At 37.1% G+C, this 24,740-nt stretch overlaps 1 protein-coding gene across 1 annotated transcript; it reads left to right on the forward strand.

The window, feature by feature from the left end:
• The first annotated feature begins 7,832 nt into the window (after window positions 1–7,832).
• LOC141633104 (DEAD-box ATP-dependent RNA helicase 3, chloroplastic-like) lies at window positions 7,833–21,121 on the forward strand. The gene is made up of 10 exons (XM_074445588.1): window positions 7,833–8,459; window positions 9,465–9,601; window positions 9,699–10,113; window positions 15,302–15,400; window positions 18,312–18,536; window positions 18,783–19,160; window positions 19,560–19,703; window positions 19,790–19,885; window positions 20,380–20,696; window positions 20,940–21,121. Exons 1-10 carry the CDS (start codon window positions 8,010–8,012, stop codon window positions 21,016–21,018), a joined length of 2,340 nt encoding a protein of 779 aa, XP_074301689.1. The 5' UTR covers window positions 7,833–8,009; the 3' UTR covers window positions 21,019–21,121.
• Window positions 21,122–24,740: the final 3,619 nt, after the last annotated feature.

Below are 24,740 nucleotides of genomic sequence, written 5' to 3' on the forward strand. Positions count from 1 at the left end.
TGCGTAGCTAAATCTCTTATCTAGGGTGAAAGGGGACTTAGGTTGTTAGAAAAGGGATTATTATGAATTGATTGTTAAATTGCTCTTAATTGTTGTTTGATTATCGTACTACTTCTAATTAGTTAATTACTGATCAGAATTGATTAATTAGTCTTGCATAAACTAGGATTATCACCGACCGGGTTAAGACTAGTATAGGCCACGATAATTGAATAGAGATAATTTAATGATAGCGACCGCATGTTAAATTAGATCTAAAAGAAATATTGAATCGACCGATCATATGACTTTCAACAATATAAATTGCTCAATCAATGAATTAAATTCTACCCTTTGACGACGACCTAGTGAACCCAATCCCTAGACCTTTTTAATATTATTGTTATTCATCTTTTATTTACTTGCAATTAGTTGATTAGCATACAAACAATCAAACCCCCAAAATTGGTTACCTTAAGACGGAATTAAATATAAACAAACTAGATAATTACCGCCTCCCTGTGGATTCGACCCTGACTTACCGCTAGCTATTTTGTTAGTAGTAGTTTAGGTTTACTTTGATTAAGGTGATACGACTTTAGCCTTATCATTGACCGTTCTTTCCAAGATGTGTTTAACCTCCCGGTTAGAGACTTCCGCTTGGCCATTTGTTTGGGGGTGATATGCCGTAGAAACTTTGTGAAGCACACCATATTTTTGAAGCAAGGTTGAGATCACCTTGTTGCAAAAATGAGTCCCCCTATCACTCACAATGGCTTTTGGGAAGCCGAATCTTGAAAATATATTGCTTTTGACAAATGCTTGCACCGTCTTTGCATCATCACATTTTGTGGGGATGGCTTCCACCCACTTAGACACGTAGTCGACCGCCAAGAGGATGTAGATGTATCCATAGGAGTTAGGGAATGGCCCCATGAAGTCTATTCCCCAAACATCAAAAATTTCCAAGTAGAGCATCGGTTGTTGGGGCATTTCGTTCCTACGTGATATGTTGCCAAAACGTTGGCATCTATCACAAGTAGTAACGAAAATATGAGCATCTTTAAATAACTTGGGCCAATAGAAACCGCACTCAAGGATTTTACGTGCCGTTCTATGAGGCCCAAAGTGACCCCCACAAGCGTACTCATGACAATGCTTTAGGATGGATGGAATTTCTACATCCGGCACACAACGTCGGATGACTTGGTCTTGACACATTTTCCATAAGTATGGCTCATCCCATATATAGAATCTAGAATCGGACTTGATCTTGTTCCTTTGACTAGATGAAAGTGAGGTGGGAAACTTCTTGGTGACCATGTAATTGACAAGGTTGGCATACCAAGGCTCAACGGCCTTCATGGAGTAAAGGGATTCATGTGGTAAGCTACCATCAACTACCCCCATAGTCTTCACGAGATCTTCATTGATGTGAAGCCTACTCAAATGGTCGGCCACCACATTAGCACTCCCTTGCTTGTCCTTGATCTCTATGTCAAACTCGCTCAACAAAAGCACCCATCTCATGAGTCTTGCCTTGGTGTCTTTCTTGTCTACAAGTTGCCTTATAGACTTATGATCGGTATAGATGATGACCTTTGCACCCAAGAGATAAGCCCGGAATTTTTCAATGGCATACACCACCGCTAAAAATTCCTTTTCCGTGACGGTGTAGTTCCGTTGAGCGTCATTCAAGAGTGAAGAAGCATATTGGATCACATATGAAGCTTTGTCATCTTTTTGTCCCAACACGGCTCCAATGGCAAAATCGCTTGCATCGGTCATGATCTCAAAAGGCCGATCCCACTTGGGTGCTTGAATGATTGGGGCCGATACAAGTCTTTCCTTCAACAAGTCAAATGCTTCCCTACAATGATCATCAAACACGAACTCCACATCCTTGTGCAAAAGTTTGCACAAGGGGTTAGCTATTTTGGAGAAATCCTTAATAAACCTTCGATAAAAACCCGCGTGTCCCAAGAACGATCTCACGTCTCGAGTATTAGATGGATACGGTAAGGTTTTAATCACATCCACCTTTGCCATATCCACCTCAATCCCTCTTTTCGACACTATGTGTCCTAGCACGATTCCACTACTCACCATTAAATGACACTTTTCAGAATTTAAAACAAGGTGAGAGTCTATGCACCGTGATAGGACCATAGCGAGATGGTCTAGACACGAGTCAAATGAGTCTCCATGAATGGTGAAGTCATCCATGAAGACTTCCAAAATACGCTCCACATAGTCCGAGAAAATGCTCATCATGCACCGTTGGACAAAGTCTGGGCATTGCACAATCCAAAGGGCATGCGGCGGTAAGCATAAGTACCGAATGGGCAAGTAAAGGTTGTTTTGGATTGATCCTCCGGGTGAATGGGGATTTGAAAATACCCGGAATATCCATCCAAAAAACAATAGTACTCTTTCCCACCTAACCTCTCTAGCATTTGATCTAGAAAGGGTAGGGGGAAATGGTCCTTCCAAGTGACTTGGTTGAGGCGGCGATAATCAATACACACCCTCCATCCCGTTTGCAAACGGGTGGGGATCAATGCCCCTTGAGTGTTTTTGACTACCGTCACCCCTCCCTTCTTTGGCACAACTTGAGTAGGACTTACCCATTGGGAGTTACTAATTGGAAAGATAATACCCATTTGAAGAAGTTTGATAACTTCTTCCTTGACAACTTCCATCATAGGTGGATTAAGCCTCCGTTGTGGTTGCCGGACGGGTTTTGCATCCTTTTCCAATCGAATTTTGTGCATGCAAGTGCTCGGGCTTATCCCCTTGATATCCGCGATGCTCCATCCAAATGCTTCTTTATACTTTTGCAAAACATCCACCAACCTCCTCTCTTGATCACCCTCAAGTTGGTTTGAAATTATGAGGGGTAGAGTGTCATTTGCCCCAAGAAAGATGTATTTCAAATTGTCGGGGAGTGGTTTGAGATTGGGGGTGGGTGGTTTAATGATGGATGGAAGGGGTCTCTCAAGGGAAGCCTCTAAAGGAAGAAATGTGGATGGATTGTCATAGGAATAGGAAGAAAACACGATTTAGTGGGGTGGAAATTGCGCAGTCGCGCATAGGGTCTTGCGAGATTGCGCAGTGCGTATTGGGCATGCGCAGTCGCGCCCCGCTCGACATTTCGTCCTCAATTTCTTACACTTCTTTTTCTTCCTTTGATTCTTCTAATGGTTCTTCCTTTTCCAATGCTTATATACTTTCCTGCACATCATGAGACAACAAAAACCGCAACCCTTCCTTCTCGACATTGTTAGTGAGGGCCACCTCAAGTGGGTCCCTATGACCAATTTGGTAAACCCGATTTGCCAAACTTTCAATCTTGTCAAGAAAGTAGCAACAACTCAAATCATCGGTCTTTTTCATCGTCCCATACACATTATATTTCAAAACTTTCCCTTCAAATTCCATGGTCAAAGTTCCATCATACATGTCAAGCTTGGTTTTAGAGGTTCTCATGAAAGGCCTCCTAGCAAGAGGGGTGTAGCCTTAGAGTCCTGTTCCATATCTAAAACATAAAAATCGGCTAAAATATGAATTTATCAACTTCTACCAACACATCCTCTACAAGACCCTTGGGGTGAATTGTGGAACGGTCCGCCAATTGGATCACAACATTGGTCCTAGACAAGGGAGGCAATTCTAAGGTCTCATAAATGGAATAAGGCATGACATTAATAGAGGACCCCGAGTCTAGCATAGCTCTAGCAAAATCTTTGCCTCCAATTGAGCACGGTATAGTTAGCATGCCCGAGTCATCACACTTTTTGGGAAGATTTTGTTTGAAAATGGCCGAGACATGCCTACTAACCGTGACCCTTTCTACTCCTTTCCTTGGCTTCCGTTTAGGGGTGCAAAGTTCTTTGAGAAACTTTGCATACCTAGGAACGGTTTTGATGATAGTAAAAAGAGGGATGTTGACCTCACATTTCCTAAAAGTTTCATAAAGATCGGTGTCTTTATCAAACTTCTTGGGATTTGTGAGGGCACTAGGAAATGGTACCTCCGGTTCATATTCCTTTTCAATCTCTTGGAGTGAATCCTTTGTGTTGGTGCTTCCTTCCTTTCCTTTGTCAATGCTCAAAGGACTCCTCTCTTTTTCCTCATTAGCTTTTGAAGATGATCCTTTCCCTTGTTCAACCACAAGTTCCTCTTCAATTTGATCTTCAACCTTAATAACCCTTTCTTGTGACTTGCCCCTTCTCTTCTTCTTGGGAGGGGATTCTAAAGTTCTCCCCTTTCTCAATGTCATGGCACTAGCATTCTCTCTAGGAGGAAATGTAGTGGAGGGAATAGAAGTTGAGGTCCTTTGATTTTTCTTGGCAAGTTCTTGGGCCATTTGGCCAAGTTGGACTTGTAGGTTGGCAACCTTGGCATCACTAACATTCTTATCGGCATCAATCTTGTCAAGCCTCTTGTTTGTTTTGACTTGCTCTTGCAAAATGTTTTTAAGCAAGTCTTGAACACTTGGTTCCTTTTGAGAATTGTTGTTACCTTGATTGCCAAATTGGGATGATTGACCTTGGTTTTGGTTTCTACCTTGGTTGTTGAAATTCCCATTCCTATTCCCTTGAGAGTTTGAACCTTGACCTTGTCGGGAATTTTGGTCCCTCAAGTGGTTGAATTGACCATTCACAAAACTCTTTGAGGTGTCACCACCCCAACCAAGTCTAGGATTGTCTCTACTCCCAACATTGTAAGTATTGCCACTAGGGTCATAATTGTAGTATCCTCCCCCTTGAGGATTTCTAGCATTGTAATTCCCATACCCCATTGCACTTACATTCTCCTTGCTTATTCCTTGCTCTTCCATGATGGGACAAGCTTCCATTGGGTGTGGCCCTTGACAAAAATTACACTCCACATTAGATCCTTGTGCTCCTCCTTGATTGTTCCCCACTAGTTGAGCAACCATTTTTGTGAGATCATCCACGGTTTTCTCAAGCTTGTGGGTAGAAGGAGAAGGTGTCTCAATGGAGTTAAGAGTCTTTGACCCTCGGCTTCTTCCATAGTTCCTTGTGCTAGCGGCCAACCTTTCTATGATCTCATTTGCCTCCGCCACGGAATAGTTGTCAACTCCACCACCCGTAGCGGAATTAACCATGATTTGGTATTGTTGTGTAAGACCATCACAAAAGTTGACCAAAAGGTCATCACCACTAAGGCCATGGTAAGGACATTGAGCAACTAACTTCTTGAATCTCTCCCAATACTCATATAAGCTCTCACTTGCATCTTGCTCCGGAGAAGTGATGGCTTTCTTTGCATGGTTATGTCTTGAGTCGGGGTAGTATTTCTCAAGAAAAGCCGCTTTCATGTCCTTCCAAGTACGGATTGTACCCGGTTGAAGGTAAAACAACCAATCTTTTGCCCCATCTTGAAGTGAAAATGGGAAAGCTCTCAACTTAAATTGATCTTCCGTGACACCATTTGGAATGGCACCCTCACACATCATATGGAATTCGGAAAGATGGCGATTTGGGTCATCTCCCGCATGTCCATGAAACTTTGGGAGGTTGTGAATGAAATAGCCCTTCAATTCAAAGTTGGCATTAGCCCCCATGGGTGGGTAGGCTATGCAAAGAGGTTGAGTGTCATAATTCCTTGCCCGGAGCTCCCTAATAGTTCTAGTATCATTCGCCATTGAAGGGTATTCCACTTCAATTGGCTCTACGTCAATAGGATCTTCTTCAATAGGGGCTTCTAAAGGTGGTTCTTCTACTCTATGTTCTCGTTGGGCTCTTTGGTACCAAGGGTTAGTGAATAACCAAGAATAGGCTCCAAAAGCGTCTTCGTCCACGGGAGTTGATTCACCGTGTTGTGGGGAATCAAACATAAACCTTCGCACTAAGCAAACAAGTTAGAACTTCCTATTACTTCTAACAACAAGAGGAGTAATAAAACAACTAAACATAAATTCACAAACTCAAGTTCTAGCTATGTTGCCCTTCCCCGGCAACGGCGCCAAAATTTGATAAGCAATATATTTTCAAGATTCGGCTTCCCAAAAGCCAAAATGAGTCCCCCTATCACTCACAATGGCTTTTGGGAAACGAGCTCTTTTTTGGTTGTGCATTCAGTAAACAATGTCATATGCTGGTGCAGCTTTGGTGCAATGTACTGGTGCCTGCACATGACTGTTTTCAATGGTGGATTAAATGGAGAATACATTCTGCTACTAAGAAGAAGATAATTGGGGTCATCCTAGCAAGTCTCATGTATCATTTGTGGCAACATCGTAATGCTTGTAGGATAGACAAAATTGTAATGAAACCTGTGTGTCTTGTTCTGAAGGTGAAGCAAGATGTTAGAGCTCGTTTGCAGATGCTTGATCTAAAATGTACTAGTAGGTCTGTACTTGATTGGGTGAAGAAGCTATGAGGTACCCAGCCTTATAGTTTCTTCAACTAGTTTGGGTCATTCATATAGATGTAATGGGATACTTTTTCTGATTAATGAAAACTACTTACATTTTCTCCAAAAAAAAAAAAAAAATAGATTACAATTGATCATCAGTTCATCATATATGACTAATACTATGAGTTGCTGCAAGCTTTAAGTTGTTCAAACCACAAAATTTTACTTCGGTTATTCTTGGTTTTGTTCCTCTACGATCTAATGATCTACACATTCTTATTTAGTATAAATTAATGAAACAAAATAGTACTCCCTCTAACCCGATCAATAGTTTACACTTTTCTATTTAAAGTGAATAAGTCAAATAGTTTACACTTTTCTTTTCTAGTAAATAAACAAACTCATGTTGGTGGGGACCATTTTATTTCCTCCTCATTTCGTGTTTCTTTTGTTTTTTTTAATAATTATAAACTCATTCCTCTCTCATTACCTTAATAATCGTATATAAAGTAATTATAAACTATTGACCGCGAGGGAGGGAGTAACGTATATAGATCAGTGAATTATTTTATATGTATTGATCACTTGAATGCATGTGTATCGAGGCATGTATGATTTATATACACACTCCAATAATTATTTTGTGATTATATTTTGATGAAGTAACTGTAGTTTATACCTTACCATAACACTTTTATCAAATAAATTCATTATTTATCCATCAGCTTCTTGAATTTTGATGCGGGATTACAAACTATAAATGTATGAGACCATAAGTGTGAGAAAAATAAAAATGATAACTTGGCCTATTATAATTGTCTGTTATCTGTTTGATAATTGTAACTACTTATATTAGGATAATTTTACTAAAATATATTTGATCTACTTATATTAGGATAATTTTATTAAATTTTGTTTTAAATATTAAGAAATCTACATGTATTGGGATAATTTTAGTAAATTTGTTTCGAAATCTACTATTGTTAGGATTGCTTAAAAAGTTGGACTCTCTAATATCGCTCGAAAAGTTTCTACCTTATATATATGTATTGATTGATTGATTTGAGACATAAAGTATCGTGAAATGATATAATTTGAGAATTTATTGTTGATTGTTGTATTATTCGAATAAATTTTATTTTGATTAGTAAGATATTTCACAAGTCACAAATTTATTTATAAAATGTTGATCATGCATAATTAATTATCAGTTATCAGTTTTAATTAAAACTCTTACGTATTTTATTTTAAAACATTGAAGTTAAACCTAAAAATATTAAATTTGAGAAAAAAATATTTATCAGAGAAAATATTGAAAGTCATATATGAATTATATAATTTTTCTTCAATTACAATCATAAAGTATTAAAACAGGTCGCGCGAAGCGCGAAATACTACCTAATTTAAACTCCGTATAATGGGGGAAGTTCAAACTTTTATAAGTGTAGGATTAGTAACACATCTCCATACAATTCACCTCTATAAAACTCGACTCCCACCTTATCACTCAAAACCCTTCCTTTTTCCCACCCTATCTCTTCTCCCTTCCTTCTCCTCCCTCCATTTTCTCCAAAGGGAGTTGTAGAACAAAAACTTTTCAGTTTCACACCCTTAAACAGTAGTTAAACCCTAATTAAACATCAATGGCTTCCTCTTCAATTGTTGGTGTATCTTCCATACTAAATTATCAAACCGCTTCTTTACAAATCCCCAGAAAATTCCCAATTCCCACCTCTAATTCCCTCCCATTTTCCGAAAAATCAGTTTTAAATTCACAAAAGATTCAAACTTTGAGGTGGGTTTGTTTTGCTATTGCCACTCCTAACTCTGTGTTGAGTGAGGGTGCTTTTAAGGGTATTACTGGGGAGTTCTCTCAGGATTCGTTTAACGTTCGTCGAGGCGGAAGCGGAAGCGAAGATGAGGATGTGGATGAGTTTAGTGAGGAGTTTGATGAGAGTGAAGGTGAATTTGAAGGTGTTGCGGAAGGTAAAGGAGTGAGTATTGATGAACTTGAGGTTGCCAAGTTGGGTCTTCCTCAAAAACTTGTTGATTCTCTTATTAAACGTGGAATTTCTCAGCTTTTTCCGATTCAGGTATGCATTTTAATTGTTAATTACCTTTTTTTTTGTTACGAGTTTTAGTTTTTATGTGTTTTTGAGATTATGTTTTGGATAAGGTTATTGTTTTGTAGGTTTCTGAAGGTTGTGTTAATTAGTCGGATAGAGTTACTCTTGTTTAAAACCGTCTTTAAGCTTACAACTTTAGTCATTGTAGCTATCATTAAGTGAACCACTTAGCATAGCAATAACCAATAGGCTGTCTTAAGCTTAAATGGGATATTTCGATGTGGATAATGTTGTTGCTTGTGGGTTTTTAGAGATTATGTTATACTCCCTCGGTCCAACTCATTTGTTTACCTTTGATTCAATACCCCTACCCTCACAAAGAATAAAAAAAGTAAACAAATGAATGGGAGGGAGGGAGTACTTAGTTAATTAGCGTCCAAGACATATTGAGTATGTTGAAGGATGATGGGATAAGGTGTTGCGGAGCTTTAGTAAATGTTGTTTATAATGAGTCAAATTTTATGTGTTGAATCGATATGGATAATCCTAAATTTCGCAGATTGTAGAGTTGTTATTAGGTTATTGATTGGTGAGCTCTTTGGGAATGAGTAAGACTGTACATTGCCCCCTTACCTCACTTAGGCAGTACCATTTTTAAGGAATAGGGGCAACGTATGATGTAAATTGTCTATGCATCATTCTGGTTTCGAGTAGATACGCAACTACATGTCAATCTGCAAGAAACAAATGCTATACATAGCCACAGGGTTATGCTAAGCGTGTCGTGGACTCATGGCCCAGATTTGTTCCATGCTTTAATGTCTTTCCAGCTTCAGCCTGTTGTTAGCTGTCCTCTACTTTTTGAATATGTGATTATTTTTCATTTACCAGATTTACTTGTTGTATTGAAAGACGAATTTGAATTATAGAATGTGCATGTTCTTGTGGCTGTTAGTCCAATTTGATTGGTTGGTATGTTTTCTTACTCTTTGATGCATTGTATTTTGGCTTACAATTTCTGGTCTTATACAGCGTGCTGTGCTAGTTCCTGCACTAGAAGGTAGAGATATTATTGCTCGAGCAAAAACTGGGACCGGAAAGACTTTAGCTTTTGGAATTCCTATTTTGAAACGCGTTACTGAAGGCCATGATGAAAGGAGTAATCTAAGGTAGCTATGAATCGTTTGAATGATGATGTAATAATATTACTAGTTTGCGAGCATGGTATTAAAGCAACCATCTATTTTTCGTTTTGTTTGTTTGAAGGCGGTTAGGACGGCTTCCCAAAGTATTGGTCCTTGCTCCAACAAGAGAGCTGGCGAAACAAGTTGAGAAGGAAATGAAAGAGACTGCTCCATATCTGAACACGGTCTGTGTTTATGGTGGCGTTTCTTATACATCACAACAAAGTGCACTTTCTCGTGGAGTTGATGTGGTGGTGGGAACTCCTGGTAGAATTATTGACTTGGTCAATGGTAACAGCCTAAAGCTTGGGGAAGTTGAATTCTTGGTTCTTGACGAAGCTGACCAAATGCTTGCTGTTGGGTTTGAGGAAGATGTGGAAGTGATATTGGAGAAACTTCCAAAAGAGAGGCAAAGTATGCTTTTCTCAGCAACTATGCCTACTTGGATCAAGAAGTTGTCAAGAAAATATTTGGACAGCCCCTTAACGATTGATTTGGTAAGTTATTTCTTACCTTTTTATGACAGCAATGTGCATTATTTACCTCCGTATTTGGTCTGATGTGAATAAAGTTTTAGAAAGTATTAATATGTCTAGTCATCAAGAGGCTTCGTGTTGCAAGATAATGTCCTCCATCTGAATTCTGATATAGTCAAGTTGTAGGAGACTTGACGGCTTCATGTATATTTTTCTTTTCGTCATACACATTTCTAAGATTAAACATTAACTAGTCACCGGCTCACCACCTACGATATTATTTTTTTCCGAGCCTGTCTTAATGTATTAGAGAATATAGATATATTGAGATATTAGGAAAGATATTATTATGGATATCATAATAATATCCTATGGATATATTCTCTAATATAATGGTTCATGCACAACAATAACAACAGCAAAGCTTTGATCCCAAAAAGATTTAAGGTTTAAGGTTTGACTAACATGAAACATCATTTTAAATTGTTAATGATAGCTATGTAATGGGGAAATATAGGGAAATTACCCCATAAGTTTGATACCATGTGCAATTAGGCCCTTCATGTAGCAAATTAACCCCATAAGTTTCTCTTGGGGTGTGTTTGGATTGAGGGATTTGGAGGAAAAGGGAGGGGAGGGAATTGGAAAGATGAGAAATCCATTGTTTGGTTAGCAAAATGAAGGTAGAGGGATTTGGAGGTGAGGGAAAATGGATCCCTCCATTTCCCTCCTACAAGACAAATTATTTCCTCACCAACATAGGCAACATAGGTAAGATTTGGAGGGAAAATCACCTCCACCATTCTCCCTTCCCTCCATTTCCCTTCGCTTCCCTCCTTCCACCTTCCCTCCTTTCCCTCCTTTCTTCCTATCGAAACAAGGCCTTAATGTGTAATTAACCACATATCTTATTTTTAAAAATGAAATTTACTTAAATAATACGTATTGCCATGACCCTAAACTTGTATTCCGTCAATTTTTCCGTTAAGTACCTGATGGAAAGTGAGGTGGCTAATTTAATATTGAGTTTTTTCTAAATGGTAACCTTGTTTTTTTAAAAAATCATACACGAAAACCCTATTTTTGTACAAAACGCGCATGCTTACAAAAATACTCATTCGATTAATTGTTTTTCTCTCATTTTCACTCGATTACTCTTATCTGTTTTTTATACGCTCATGCTTCGGGAGTTGGGGGCATGTTAACGAATTGTTTCCACCTCCACCTCCACATCCTTGATTTTATTAATTTCATTATTCAGATTGTTTCCAATTTCCAATTCCCGAACAATTAATCATTTGCCTCTTTTTGTCGGAGGCTTATTCATTTGGTCAAAGACTCGCTTCCGGCCAACAAATGGACGAGCACAAGGAGGGAGACTAAGTTATTCACCTTACAGACAAAAAAGAGAGATAGAAAGTGAGCCGCCCGAAGAAAAATAATTCAATCAAACACATTCCTCTAATATCCTTCATATAAACGAGTATTGAAATATCTTTTTTCGGTATTGTAAAAGCCTTAACTAGATCTTTAAATTACAAAGTAAAACCCCCCATAGGAGTGAAAGGAAGGAGATGTAAAAGATTAGTCATTATTTAGTATAATCGAGTGAAAATGAGAGAAAAATGATTAATTGAATGAGTATTTTTTTTAAGCTTGTGTATTTTGTACAAAAATAGGGTTATCATGTAGAATATTTTAAAACACAAGGTTACCATGTAAAAAAAACTCAAAATTAAATTAGCCACGTCACTTTCTGCTAGCTACTTAACGGAAAAACTGACGGAATACAAGTTCAAGGTCATGTTAATACATTTTAAGAGAGTTCAGGGTTACCACGTGTGTGTTTTGAAAAGGGAAGGTTACCATGTAGAATCGGAAAAAACACAGGGTTACCATGTAGAAAAACCCAATAGTCTACTAGTATTGAAAATAAAAATTATTGATCAAATATAAATCCAAAAATTCCTAATTATTAAAAAGCATGTCCCAATATTTTATTTATTTATTTTGATGATCAAGTATTTACCGCTTGAGACTTTTTAGTACAATGAGATATTACAGTACCAAATTTTATTTAAATTAAATTTGTATCACATTTTTGCTGAATTTGTAGAAATATACTGAATATAATTCTTTATAGACATGTAAAATGGTTTTTAGAGTAGAACATGATAATTTTTTTTTAGTAAAAAAGATGGGTAGAAAATTTGATTTGTGTGTAATTGCACATTATTATAAACTTGTGGCGCTTATTTGTTACAAGTGAAAGTTAAGGAGTTGATTTACACATAGTGGTTAAGTTATGGGGGCCATTTGCTACATCCCCATCATGGGGAAATAAATGAAAAAAGGTAAAATAAAGAATATGTGATGTATTTTTTTTCTTGTAGTAAGCTTTATCTATCTAGTATAAAAGCTAGGTTATTTAAAACATTTTGATTGGTCCCTTAATTTCGGGAAAAAAAAACCAAAACTTCACTTTTTCAAATGTGGTTCTCCTTAATTATAGGATGATTTAATTTCCATTTCACTTCTCCACAATTTCCTAGGATATCTACGGAGTACAAGTATTTTATTTCTCTATTTCTATAAAAGTGAAAAGTTTTCAAATAATTATACTATATAGTTGAATACAAAACAAAATACAATTCCAACTTTCTAATAATACGATTTATATATAAGTTAATAAACTAAATAAAAACTATTGAAAAAAAAACAAAAACAAAAATTAAGATCAAATAATTTACAGAATTTAAGTAAATAAGAAAATTAGTGATATAATTTATAAGAAATCAAAAAACAATAAAAAAAAATGGGTACCAATATTGTTTTAGTATGGTGAAAATTAATCAATATCAAATCATTCATTTCACTAGATACTAGATATGAAAGTGCAGGATTGATGAATAAAGATTGGCCCTTTTTAACAAAACTTTGATTTTTATTAACACCAAACAATCATGCATACAAAAATTATTTACATGCATGCATAAAAAAATCCAGAGTTCCAAATAATAAAAATATTTAAGAAATACCCGTTTTTCTAAGCTATGAGATCTATTTTAATCGTAATAGTCTTTCTTAAAAGTAGGGGTACCATGGACAAAGTGACAAACCACAAGGGTACCATGGAAAATATCCGAATTAACTTTTAAGGGTTTTAGAGTATTAACATCGTGAGGAAAAGATATTTAATTAAGAATTTATGATGGTTGCAAATTGCAAATTTAAGTTAAGAGTTTTCATCTTAATCTACGTAACGAAAATTTAATTAAAATACAATTATGGAAGTCATCACCAAAACAGTTAGACAAGTTATAGCAAATTAACTAAATTGTGAGGAGAAAAAAGAGTACTCCGTATTTGATAAGGTGATGATATACCTGAGTAACGTTTATAATTACTTTTTCGGTCTTTGTATATTTAAGTTATTAGATTGTTGAAATTATCTTTATTGAAAATTTGAATACAAATTTTTTAGTTATGACGAATTATTGCAAATCTACATAGTATAAAATGAGTCTTTTAAAGGATTTCTATTGGCTGGTTTTTTTGCCCCTTATATGGAGACCCCATGATCTCTATAGAATTAATTACACTCCTAGTACTCTCTTAATCTTATTTAAAAAAATTCATTTTACACATCAACATACCTCATTAATTATAAAACTTCTTATTTCACCTCAATGGTAAAAGTTTCATACTTTTTATGTGGTCCCTCCTCCTCCTCTCTTTTTCCTAACATGAAACTGGTTTCTTACTTTAGAAACCGGTTTCATATAAGGAGCTCCTTAGTTTGTAGCTCAATGGTTAATGAGCTCCTTATATGATATGAAACTTTTTATTTGTTGCCATTGATATTGCCCTAAGATTACACATTTACACAAAACCATACATTATACAATTACACATTAATAAATTACAATTAATAAAATTTTCAAATAATCATCATCCTACTACTAAGCCAGACAAATAAAATGTGAATAATGCGTATTGATTAATCATCCGGAATTAGTAGTCAAATCCATTGTGTAAATCAAACAAAAAAATCAGCATGACTATTATACTCCAACATCACATATACGGAGTATATTAGATCTAAATATTTTAACAAAAAATATTTACTGATATGACATTTGTATTGAAAGTACTTAAATTAGATGTAAATATGTGGAACTATTTGATACAATTTCAGAAAAAATGTCAATTTTGTATATAAAACATAAAAAAAATTACTTTGAATTTTATAAAATATCGTAAAGATGATCTCAAATAATCTAAAATTACGATCTTTCAAAAACAATTACTCAATAAATACTTTTGTAGTACAATCAATAAAAGTAATTAGACTCATGTACAAAACGAATTTTATATGTAAAATACAAAAATTAGAACATCAACCTTGAAAAAATCTAGCTAAATCAATTTTTGATTTGTTCATCTACAAAATAAAATAAAGAGCAGGAACATGTTTATGATTGTTATGGGTTGATTATATGGAGATGGAAAAGGCACAAATTAGAATAGTGAGTAGTGACCGAGTGAGGCAAATGAATATGAGCGTTAAGGTTAGTAGGGTCGCTGAAGACGTTTATTAGGGTGGGTTGGGTTTATGGGCTGTAATTTTAAAATTTGTAGTTGGGCTTATCATTTTCTAATTTATTACTTTTCCCGTCCGAATTATTTATTAAACGGGTTGTTTCTTTTAATTGTTGTTATTAATAACTCTATTAAAAACATAATTATTTTTATCTTAATTATTTCTATTATCATTATTTGTATTTAACATGTTAAATTAGTTTTGTTATCAGTATTCACCTTTACCATATTAAATTTTATTGTAAGTAGACGTTTTTGAAAAAAAAAAAAATTGAAAGTGACTAAAATAAAATATGGGTGTATATTACCTAATATTCATATCTTATATATTAGCTCAACGAGGCAACAAACAAAGCGAGTATCATCACCTGCATCTGTTCATATTGATCCTCAACTAGCTACTCCACCACGACTATTTATAATGTCATGATATTGAATATTTAATCGCACTTATTTATATGGTCTGTATTCAATGATAACGCCTGCTGTTACAACCCGTGCATTTTTTGCACGGGTTTAAAACTAGTTTAGGTGTGTTTGTTTGGTTAGTGATATTTCTGTCTCATTCATCAATTGTAATTTGTTTGTTGTGTAAACATCCTTACAGGTTGGTGACCAGGAAGAGAAGTTGGCTGAAGGGATTAAACTGTATGCAATATCAAGTACTGCTGCGTCAAAACGTACAATGCTTAGTGACGTTATTACGGTAAGTGTGAAGGATGAAACTTGCTATTCTGTCTAATTAGGCTTCATTGCTCCCATTTTATAAATCTTTTGTCACTCGTGACAGTCGTGAGTTTAACCATGTGTCTTAATATATGATTTGACACAACTATTTCTATATTCGACTATATATATAGTCAGATTTGAGGTTTGCACACAAAATAACAACAAAGCTTTAATGAGTCCATTTTTGAAATAATGCTCAAAAATAAAATATTTGTCGTTTTGGGTCGGTTTTGAAAATATTTGTCAAAATGGTGTCCACGTAGGCTCCTGAACCTAAAACACGCCACTACCAATGGCGTGTTTATAATGAATAGGAAAAGAAACTTCATTAAAAAATGGACTAAAATAAACACGCCATTGGGAATGGCGGGTTTCGGAGTGGAAACACGCCACTCGCTATGGCGTGTCTTAGTATAATTTTTTTATTTTTTTTATTTTTTTTTAAAGTTATGTCAGTTGAAGAAAAAAATTGTTGTAAAGACACGCCACTGCTAATGGCGTGTTTCTTTCACAAAACACGCCATTGGTAGTGGCGTGTTTCAGGTCTAGAAATCCTGATCCTACGTGGACACCATTTTGACAAATATTTTCAAAACCGACCCAAAACGACAAATATTTTATTTTTCGGCATTATTTCAAAAATGGATTCAGCTTTAATCCCAAAATGATTTGGCATCGTCTAATGTGAATCATCGATTGAGCCTTTTCATCATTTCATGACATGTGTAGCAAAAAGTAAAATAGAAAAAAAAAAGGAGAATGCTACAAAATAGTCAACATAATACAACAACAACATCAGAGCCTTAATCCCAAAATGATTTGGGGTTGGCTGACATGAATCATCCTTTCGAACCGTCCATGGGTGAACGCAAGCCTCAAAATGCGAATAAAAAAAGGGAAAATGAAAAACAAAAAGGAAGAACGAAAATGTAATGGAAAGTCAAGATAAACTTAGGGGTTTTAAAATCGAATTCCGGATTTCTTTTATAAAAACTTAAAATTTAAATCGAGAGAAAAGATTAAAACGATTTTTAAAAACCGAAATAGAATTAAGGATCCGGAATGAACCAAGTAAAATCTATAAGAAAGTGGTTGATAAAAAAGTGTAATAAATGAGAGAAGAATAAATAATTTAATTTCTTTAAATTAAATAAAAAAAACACTAAATATGTCAAAAAAACATCAAATACTAAAAATCCACATGTATCATTTCCCTCCATTGTGCCCTCTCCGTCAACATACTCTCCTCAAGCCCCATAAATCTCATATCGTGCTCTATCACTCTCAACCATGTCTGTCTCCGTCTTCCTCTACTGGTGCGTCCATAGGTCTCCTTCTCATATGGCCAAACCATCTTAGTCGGTTTTCCATCATCTTGCCCTCTATTGGCGCCACTTTTACCTTTTCCCTAATCACCTCATTCCTGAACCGATCTTTCCTTGTATGTCCGCACATCCACCTCAACATGCGCATCTCCGCCACACTCATCTTTTGAATGTGACAATGTTTCACGGCCAAACACTCGGAACCGTAAAGTAAGGCAGGCCTAATTGCCGTGCGATAAAATTTTCCTTTTAATTTTTGGGGCATATCTTTATCGCATAGAAACCTGAAGCACTCTTCCATTTCAACCATCCCGCTTTAGTTCTGTGAGCCACATCTCCGTCTAACTCCCCATCTTTTTGAATAATAGATCCTAGATATCTGAAGAAATCAGACCCCTCAACAACATTCCCATCGAAAATAATACTTCCCGCCTTTGTCGATCTCAACCCCGCCACCTGCCACCTTAGTGAACTCAAATACTCAGTTTTACTCCTGCTCAGCCTAAACCCACGAGTCTCCTAAACCCACGAGTCTCTAAAGTCTGCCTCCAACTTTCTCTCCACCCCCTCTTTTGTCTCATCAATCAACACAATATCATCGGCAAACATCATACACCAAGGGATGTCGTCCTGAATATCCCTTGTCAACTCATCCATAACTATAGCAAAGAGAAAAGGACTAAGTGCAGAACCTTGATGCACCCCGATGGTAATGGAAAATTCTTCCGTTCTCCCAACATTAGTGCGAACACTTGCACTAGCCCCCTCATACATGTCCTTTATGAGGTCAATATATTTTCGCGACACACCCTTTCTCGCCAAAGCCCACCAAAGTACTTCTCTTGGTATCCTATCATATGCCTTTTCCAAGTCAATAAAAACCATATGCAAGTCCTTCTTGTCCCGATGGTGTTCCATCAACTGTCTCCTGATAAAAATCGCATCCATAGTCAATCTCCCGAGCATAAATCCAAATTGGTTATCCGAGATGTCTACACATCTCCTAAGCCTTTGCTCGATTACCCGCTCCCATAACTTCATCGTATGACTCATAAGTTTAATTCCCCGATAATTGGAACACTCTTGAACATCACCTTTGTTCTTGTACAAAGGGACGAGTGCTTCTCCTCCAAGCTGATGACATCTTGTTGCTCCTCCAAATCTTGTTGAAGAGCATGATTACCCATTCGATCCCTTTCTCCCCGAAGCACCTCCAAACTTCTATGGGTATACCATCCGGTCCCTCTGCTTTCTTTGACCCCATCTTCCTTCACGCCTTTCTAACTTCACTCTTTTGTATTTGTTCAACATAATAATGCTAAGAAAATCATAAAATGCGGATAGCTTCACCTGTTAAAAGACTTGAAAAAATGGAAATATTAAAGACACGTATGAAAGTGCTCATAGGAACTACAAATTGATGATGCGAATTTTTTTTCCTAGGTTGTCCGGACAAGAGTCTTGAAATCTTGTTATTTTTCTGCTCGAATATCCATGGTTATATTATTTTCTGAATGCTGAAGAGCTAATTATGCCATTTAATTATATGTGTCTGCCTTGTAGGTGTATGCAAAGGGTGGGAAAACAATTGTGTTCACACAGACTAAACGAGATGCTGATGAAGTCTCTTTGGCATTATCAAATAGCATTCCGTCAGAAGCACTACATGGCGACATATCTCAACACCAGCGGGAAAGGACATTGAATGGTTTCCGGCAAGGAAAATTTTCCGTGCTAGTTGCAACAGATGTTGCATCTCGTGGTCTTGATATACCAAATGTTGACCTGGTTAGTCTTCATTCTACAAGACTACATTGCAAATGCTGTCATTTGATTTTTATTTCTATGCTACATGTCTGAAGTCTGCGTTGCTTTTCACCTGCTTATGTTTCTCATTTTGACATGGGGGTCAAACAATATTATTAAGTTTGTTTCAAGTTGAATCATGTGATGGCTGATGCTGGACCATTTTACTCCATGTTTGCCTCTCACCACAACAAATGGTTAATGTGGCTTTGTTTAATTCTTCTCCAGGTTGTTCATTATGAAATGCCGAATGATCCAGAGACTTTTGTGCATCGTTCAGGCCGTACTGGACGTGCAGGGAAGGAAGGCACTGCCATTTTAATGTTCACTACCAACCAGAGGAGAACAGTACGCTCCCTTGAAAGAGATGTGGGGTGCCATTTTGGGTATGTAGGTGCCCCATCGGTTGAGGAGGTCTTGGTGTCTTCCGCTGATCAAGTTGTTGCTACTTTGCGCGGTGTCCACCCTGAGTCAATTAAATTCTTCACCCCAACTGCTCAAAAATTACTTGAAGAGCAGGGAACAGGAGCTCTTGCCGCTGCTATAGCCCACTTGAGTGGATTCTCCCAACCTCCGTCAGCGAAATCCCTCCTCAGTCATGAGCAGGTAACTAATAGCCTTACACCCTGCTGCTATATCATCCCATGTGTATTGATAGTGATATTTTTCTCGGTGAGCTCTTTCATATCTTTAGTGATCGTCTGTTATCGAAATTTGAAGCGAGCCCGTCTTGCATGGGATTAATGGGGAATTGGTGCCCTAGCTTAGTTTAGCCGATCACATATTATTTATAGACTTGTGCACATTTTAGCTAAGTTTGTGAGTTGTAACCTGCTTGTTTAATGCTCCATATTTTTCTTAGTGATTCTAGCAAAAGACTTCCTCATTGAATATGCTAGTATAGCTTCCTGTACAGCACAAACTGTGGTGCATTCACAACCTTCAGCCTTGTATTTTGGATTTTTGTTTAACAATCAACATTCAGGCATGAAATTTCAATTTCAGGGATGGGTTACGTTGCAATTGAGTCGTGATTCGGGTTATTCAAGAGGATACATGTCTGCCAGATCTGTCATGGGATTTCTATCTGATGTATATCCTACTGCTGCTGACGAAGTTGGAAAGATACAGTTGATTGCAGACGAAAGGGTGGGTTATGGGTGCTGTTTTTCTATTTACAGTTTTCAGTTTTTTATTTTGATGTTTTATGTTATTAACGTCTGTCTTTATTTCAGGTGCAAGGTGCTGTTTTTGATCTTCCCGAGGAAATTGCTAAAGAGCTTCTGAAGAAAGAATTACCACTAGGGAACACTCTGTCGAAGATTTCGAAGGTCTATTATTATCTCTTGAGACTTAATTTAAGTCAATTATAGCAAAGTTATCTTTTTAATATGATAGGAAGTAGGCTTCTTTCTTTAGTACCTAATGACATCCACAGTTGTACCGTTATACGAGCTCCTTTCCAACTCTTACCATTGTCGCATCATCCACTTCATCAATTTAAAGACCACTATCCTTGAAAATTTTTATCGATGGAAAACATCGAGCAAATTTTGAAATGGGCAAACTTTTATCGATGGAAAACATCGAGCAAATTTTGAAATGGGCCGGGTTCAATGGACGGGATGACCCATGAACAACTCTAATTTTCTCTACTAGTCCATTCTGAAGACAAAAACCCACTCCTTAATAATAAAGGACCTGCTCATACGCAAGGAGTGGTCATAAAGAGTTGCTCTTTTAAAAACCGCATTTATAAGGAATTAAGGATCATTGTGGATGTTGATACTTTGTTTCCTCGCTCTTGATGTGATATTACTTGCAGTTGCCTGCCTTGCAAGATGATGCACCTCCAAGTGACAATTATGGACGATTTTCTAACCGAGGACGTGGTTCTCGTGGAGGCATGTCAGACAGAAGAGGTTCTGGAGGAGGATCACGCACTTCCCGAGGGTGGGGTAGGAGTCAGGACTTTGATTTTGAGGACAGTGGTAGTGATTCATTTAGACGAGGTGGTCGCAGCCCAAGGCCTAGCACCAACAGGTGGTCCTCGGGCTCAAGCTCTAGCAGCAGTGGTGATGATTGGTTAATTGGCGGTGGGCGATCAAGTAGATCATCTCCCATGGGAGGCAGGAGGGATGGGTAAGCTTTCTTATTCTTGCTTTTAGATAGACATAGCAAACAGTCATTCAGGTGTATGCTTATTAAATCATTTGGGTTAGGTTATTCCAGTAGGTGGTTACCAGTCAGTTGATTAGGTCATTTTTCGGGTTGTAAATAAAGCTGGTAAAGGTTTTTGCTTGAAATTTGTCAATTTGGGTCGTGTAAATTTGGGTTTGAGTCATTTGATGCCATTTTCACATGATTTCTCTACATGGCTTGCAGAAACTTTAGTGGGGCGTGTTTCAACTGTGGAAAATCAGGACATAGGGCAACAGAATGCCCTACCAAGCAGTCTTACTAGAACTCTGCCTCCTAACCTAAATCGGGTTGCCCAAAGTTTTGCCAGTCTGGGGCAAACTAGTTTCCCGAATGCTGTTACCGTCATTCTGTGCTCGGAGGGAGGGGGGGGGTATGCTGCTGTAACCAGGGAGCGTGATTTTGAAATCCTGTGTAGATCGCTGGAGCTGTACTCACCTGTTTCCGCTGCTATGATCATCTATGTTTACTACTGTAGTTCACACAACCAAACATTTTAGCAATTACAGCCAGTCGGTATTTTTTGTTCTATTTTGTGTAGTGTGTTTATGCTCCATATCTACCCATGTAACCATGTTATGTCATCGAATCAGTATAATTTGATTTGTTAGTGTAAGTTACCGGTAAACTAGTAAAGGACGTTCTGCTCAGTACAAGTGGAATTAATGAACGTATGCAACTTTTGGAAACTAGAACTATACGTTTATGTACGTTTTTATGTGTTAATTTCCGAACATTTAATCTGAGTGCATCCAAGACTCCCGTCTACAACAAAAATCGATTGGGTATAGTGATATACGAACCATATAATCAATGAACCATGGATAAGTTATCTCAAATACATAATCAGCCACCAAACATCTAGCTATATCGCAGGCGGTGAAATATCTGACATCAAAAGTCTTGGGAATTCAAGCTCAAAGCTAGCGCTAGTGAAGGCGACATGAGAGAAATTGAAGTGACTACGTACGCCCTAAAAAAGTTGATGATTGAAGATGGAATTTGATTGCGTATGCAGCATTTGTAGTGGGGTTTTACCACGGTAGTGGAGGTGGTTACAATGGTGGTAGGGTGCGTCGGACCCAATGTGAAAAATCTGTCATGAATCATCTAAATTCCGACTCGATAGAACCTCAAAATTTGGTGAACTAAAATCAAGCTAACCCGAACCGGATTTGAAAGGATTACATGTGAAAACGTTATTTGTCCCAATCTGAAGATAAGACGTATCGGCTCAAGATAACATGTGGCCTAGACCTGTCAAATTTTGACCCGACCCGTTTTCCAGGGCCAAAACCCAAAAAGTTTGACCCGTTCGACCCGAACTCGAAGTGACCCGTTATTTTAGGGTCGAAATCCGACCCGGCCAAATGGGTTGACCAGTTAGGTCAAAGGTAAATCAAAATTTTTATTAAAATATTAATATTTATATATTATACTTGAAATGATAGTTAAAAAATTATTTTTAGTACTTAAAATTACAAATACAATTAAAAAATTAATTTTATATAACTTTTATAATCAATCTATCTATCTATATTATTAAAGGAAGCTTTTTTCGAGCGATTATAGAGACTCCAATATTCGCGAAAGACTTTCGACCAATAATAATAGAATATTATTTACGTATTGAAGGAAAGATAAAAGTAAAATTCTACTACCAAAATAAGTGCAATCAAACTCTACTAAGGCTCAAATTTGTGTAAGAATTTGAGTCTACCTATCTTACCTTTATCATAAGAGTTGTTACGATATACATTGTCAAGCTCTATTTATCCTTGAGTTGTATTTGAGTTTGGAAAGAATAGTTGGTCACTATAAAAAGAAGTTCAGGCGAAAGTTGCAGAGATGCTCAATTGCTATGCTTCGTTTCCATTATATACTTCGTAGTTGCCTAGCTATTTTGACAACCTTTTCCTTTTGCTTTATTATGATATATATGATATATGATTGTATGATGTATGTATGTACGTTTTTTTTTATTAAACGCCTACGAATATTATTTTCTAATGATGATTTTTCATTATTTTTTCAGGGCACAAATGCACAATGCACAATATTATGAAAGATTGTCACTTGCCTTTTCATACGTGCCTAATGTATAGTCTTTTTAGCCTATTTCAGCACGTATTCCTATGCATTTTTATACTATTTTTATAGTATTTTGCCCCGAATTGGCTACTTTGGTTTGTTTTGTCCATTTTGTAGAAATGAACGCGAAAGTAGTGGAATCGTACTCTTTTTCGTCCTTTTTGCATGCATTTAGAGGAGACAGGATTTTCCAGAGTGAGATACGGTGTTTGGGAGCGTCATGGCACGGATTACGAGGCATTAAGGCGCGGACTTGAGCTGAAATGAAGTCAAAGTACTCGATCGAGCTGTTTTACCACTCGATCGAGTGGTTTCTGCATCCCAGAATGGTCGATCGAGCACTTTATACTCGATCCTTAACTTGCAGAAAGACCATCTACTCGATCGAGTAACTTTCTGGTCGATCGAGTAGATTTGGTTGAGGTTTTGCTCGATCGAGTGGTTTTAATCCACTCGATCGAGTGGTTTCGCTGATCATGGGCTTTAAACAGCCCGTGTGTTATTTATTTTCGTTAAACTCATTTACTTTGCTATTTAAACCTACATTAGTTAGGTTATTAGAGGAGTTTTTACTTACTACTTAGGATCTATCAAAACTTTTACTGCGTACTTCATTCTTCTCTACTGTAACTTTATTTCGGGATTGCTTTCGCTTGGAATTTGTGTTCTTTACGCCGGATTCGCATCGATTGTAATTCTTTCTCTTCCTTTATTAATAATTACTCTTTTGTTTTCTTTAATCTCTTGTTTCGTTGCATTTAATCTTTGCCCTAATTTACTTTTATGCAATTTATTGTTTATTTCATAATGTTTATTGCTGGGAATTTAATTGCTGTTAGTTTAATTAGCGACATGAGTAGCTAAACCCCCTTCATGTTGGGATTAGGGGATCTGCGGTAGAAATGTGACGATGTAGTAAATGAATTAGATGAATTAGTTGTGAGACCACATCACCATAGCAATTTAATTGTATTTATTCGACTTAGTTGAGTGCACGCTTCTATGTCATCCTTTAATCTTGCTAAAATTAATCCTAGATCGAAAGATTGGACTAAATAGGCCTCGCTATGAACAAAGAGACTACCCTAATGAGAATGAAAGTTAAGTTAGTGGTAATTTAGGATAGAAAGTGGACCGAAAGGACCTTTCAAAGATCCGTCTCGCATATAATTCGTCTCGAATCATTTACAAACAGTCACTAGACTACCGTAGTGAACCGAATTCCCGACATGTCCCTTCTCTCTTGATAGTTTAAACTTATTTCTCGCTTTCATCGCTCTTTTACTTTATTTCTCTTCCTTCAAACCTCGTAGTTTAGCAACCAATTCAACAACCCCCATTTGTTACCTTAAGATTAGAATTAGGCAATCGATAATTGCACCGCCTCCCCCGTGGATTCGATACTCGACCGCCTCTACTACATTTTAGTTGAGACCGTTAGGTTTTATCTTTGACAGGGTACACGATAGCCGTGTCAAATTTTGGCGCCGTTGCTTCTTGAGGCAATTGTTTAAATTATTAGTTTTTTTATTTTTAGTCTTTCTTTTAGTTTAAGGGGCATCCGTTACTTAAACTATTCTTATATTCTATTTGTAGCTTCTTCTTATGCGCAGGTCACAGGGTGGTGAACTACTACCGATCAATCCTGAGATTGAGAAGACTTTGCGTGAGTTGAGGCGATCATCTAGGATATTGCCGACAGAGGAAGAGCTGAGTACTGGTCTAGTTACTACGAGAACGCTCTGTTTGAGGAGGATCCACCTTCATATCCTATTTCTAATTCATCACGAAACCGTCACTTCTCCGGACTTTCTAGAAATGGCCGAAGAAGCAACTATTGCCAGTCACCTCGAGCCGACAAATGCGAATCTCTATAAGGGATTTACATTACCTGGG

Source organism: Silene latifolia, chromosome Y (genome assembly GCF_048544455.1).
Source record: "Silene latifolia isolate original U9 population chromosome Y, ASM4854445v1, whole genome shotgun sequence".
Taxonomy (NCBI): domain Eukaryota; kingdom Viridiplantae; phylum Streptophyta; class Magnoliopsida; order Caryophyllales; family Caryophyllaceae; genus Silene; species Silene latifolia.

Excerpts from the sequence above, each read along its gene's own strand:
- LOC141633104 (XM_074445588.1), top strand. The coding sequence starts at position 8,010 with ATGGCTTCCTCTTCAATTGTTGGTGTATCTTCCATACTAAATTATCAA. Across the intron at positions 8,460-9,464 it reads CTCAGCTTTTTCCGATTCAG|CGTGCTGTGCTAGTTCCTGC; the intron begins GTATGCATTTTA and ends GGTCTTATACAG. Across the intron at positions 9,602-9,698 it reads GATGAAAGGAGTAATCTAAG|GCGGTTAGGACGGCTTCCCA; the intron begins GTAGCTATGAAT and ends GTTTGTTTGAAG.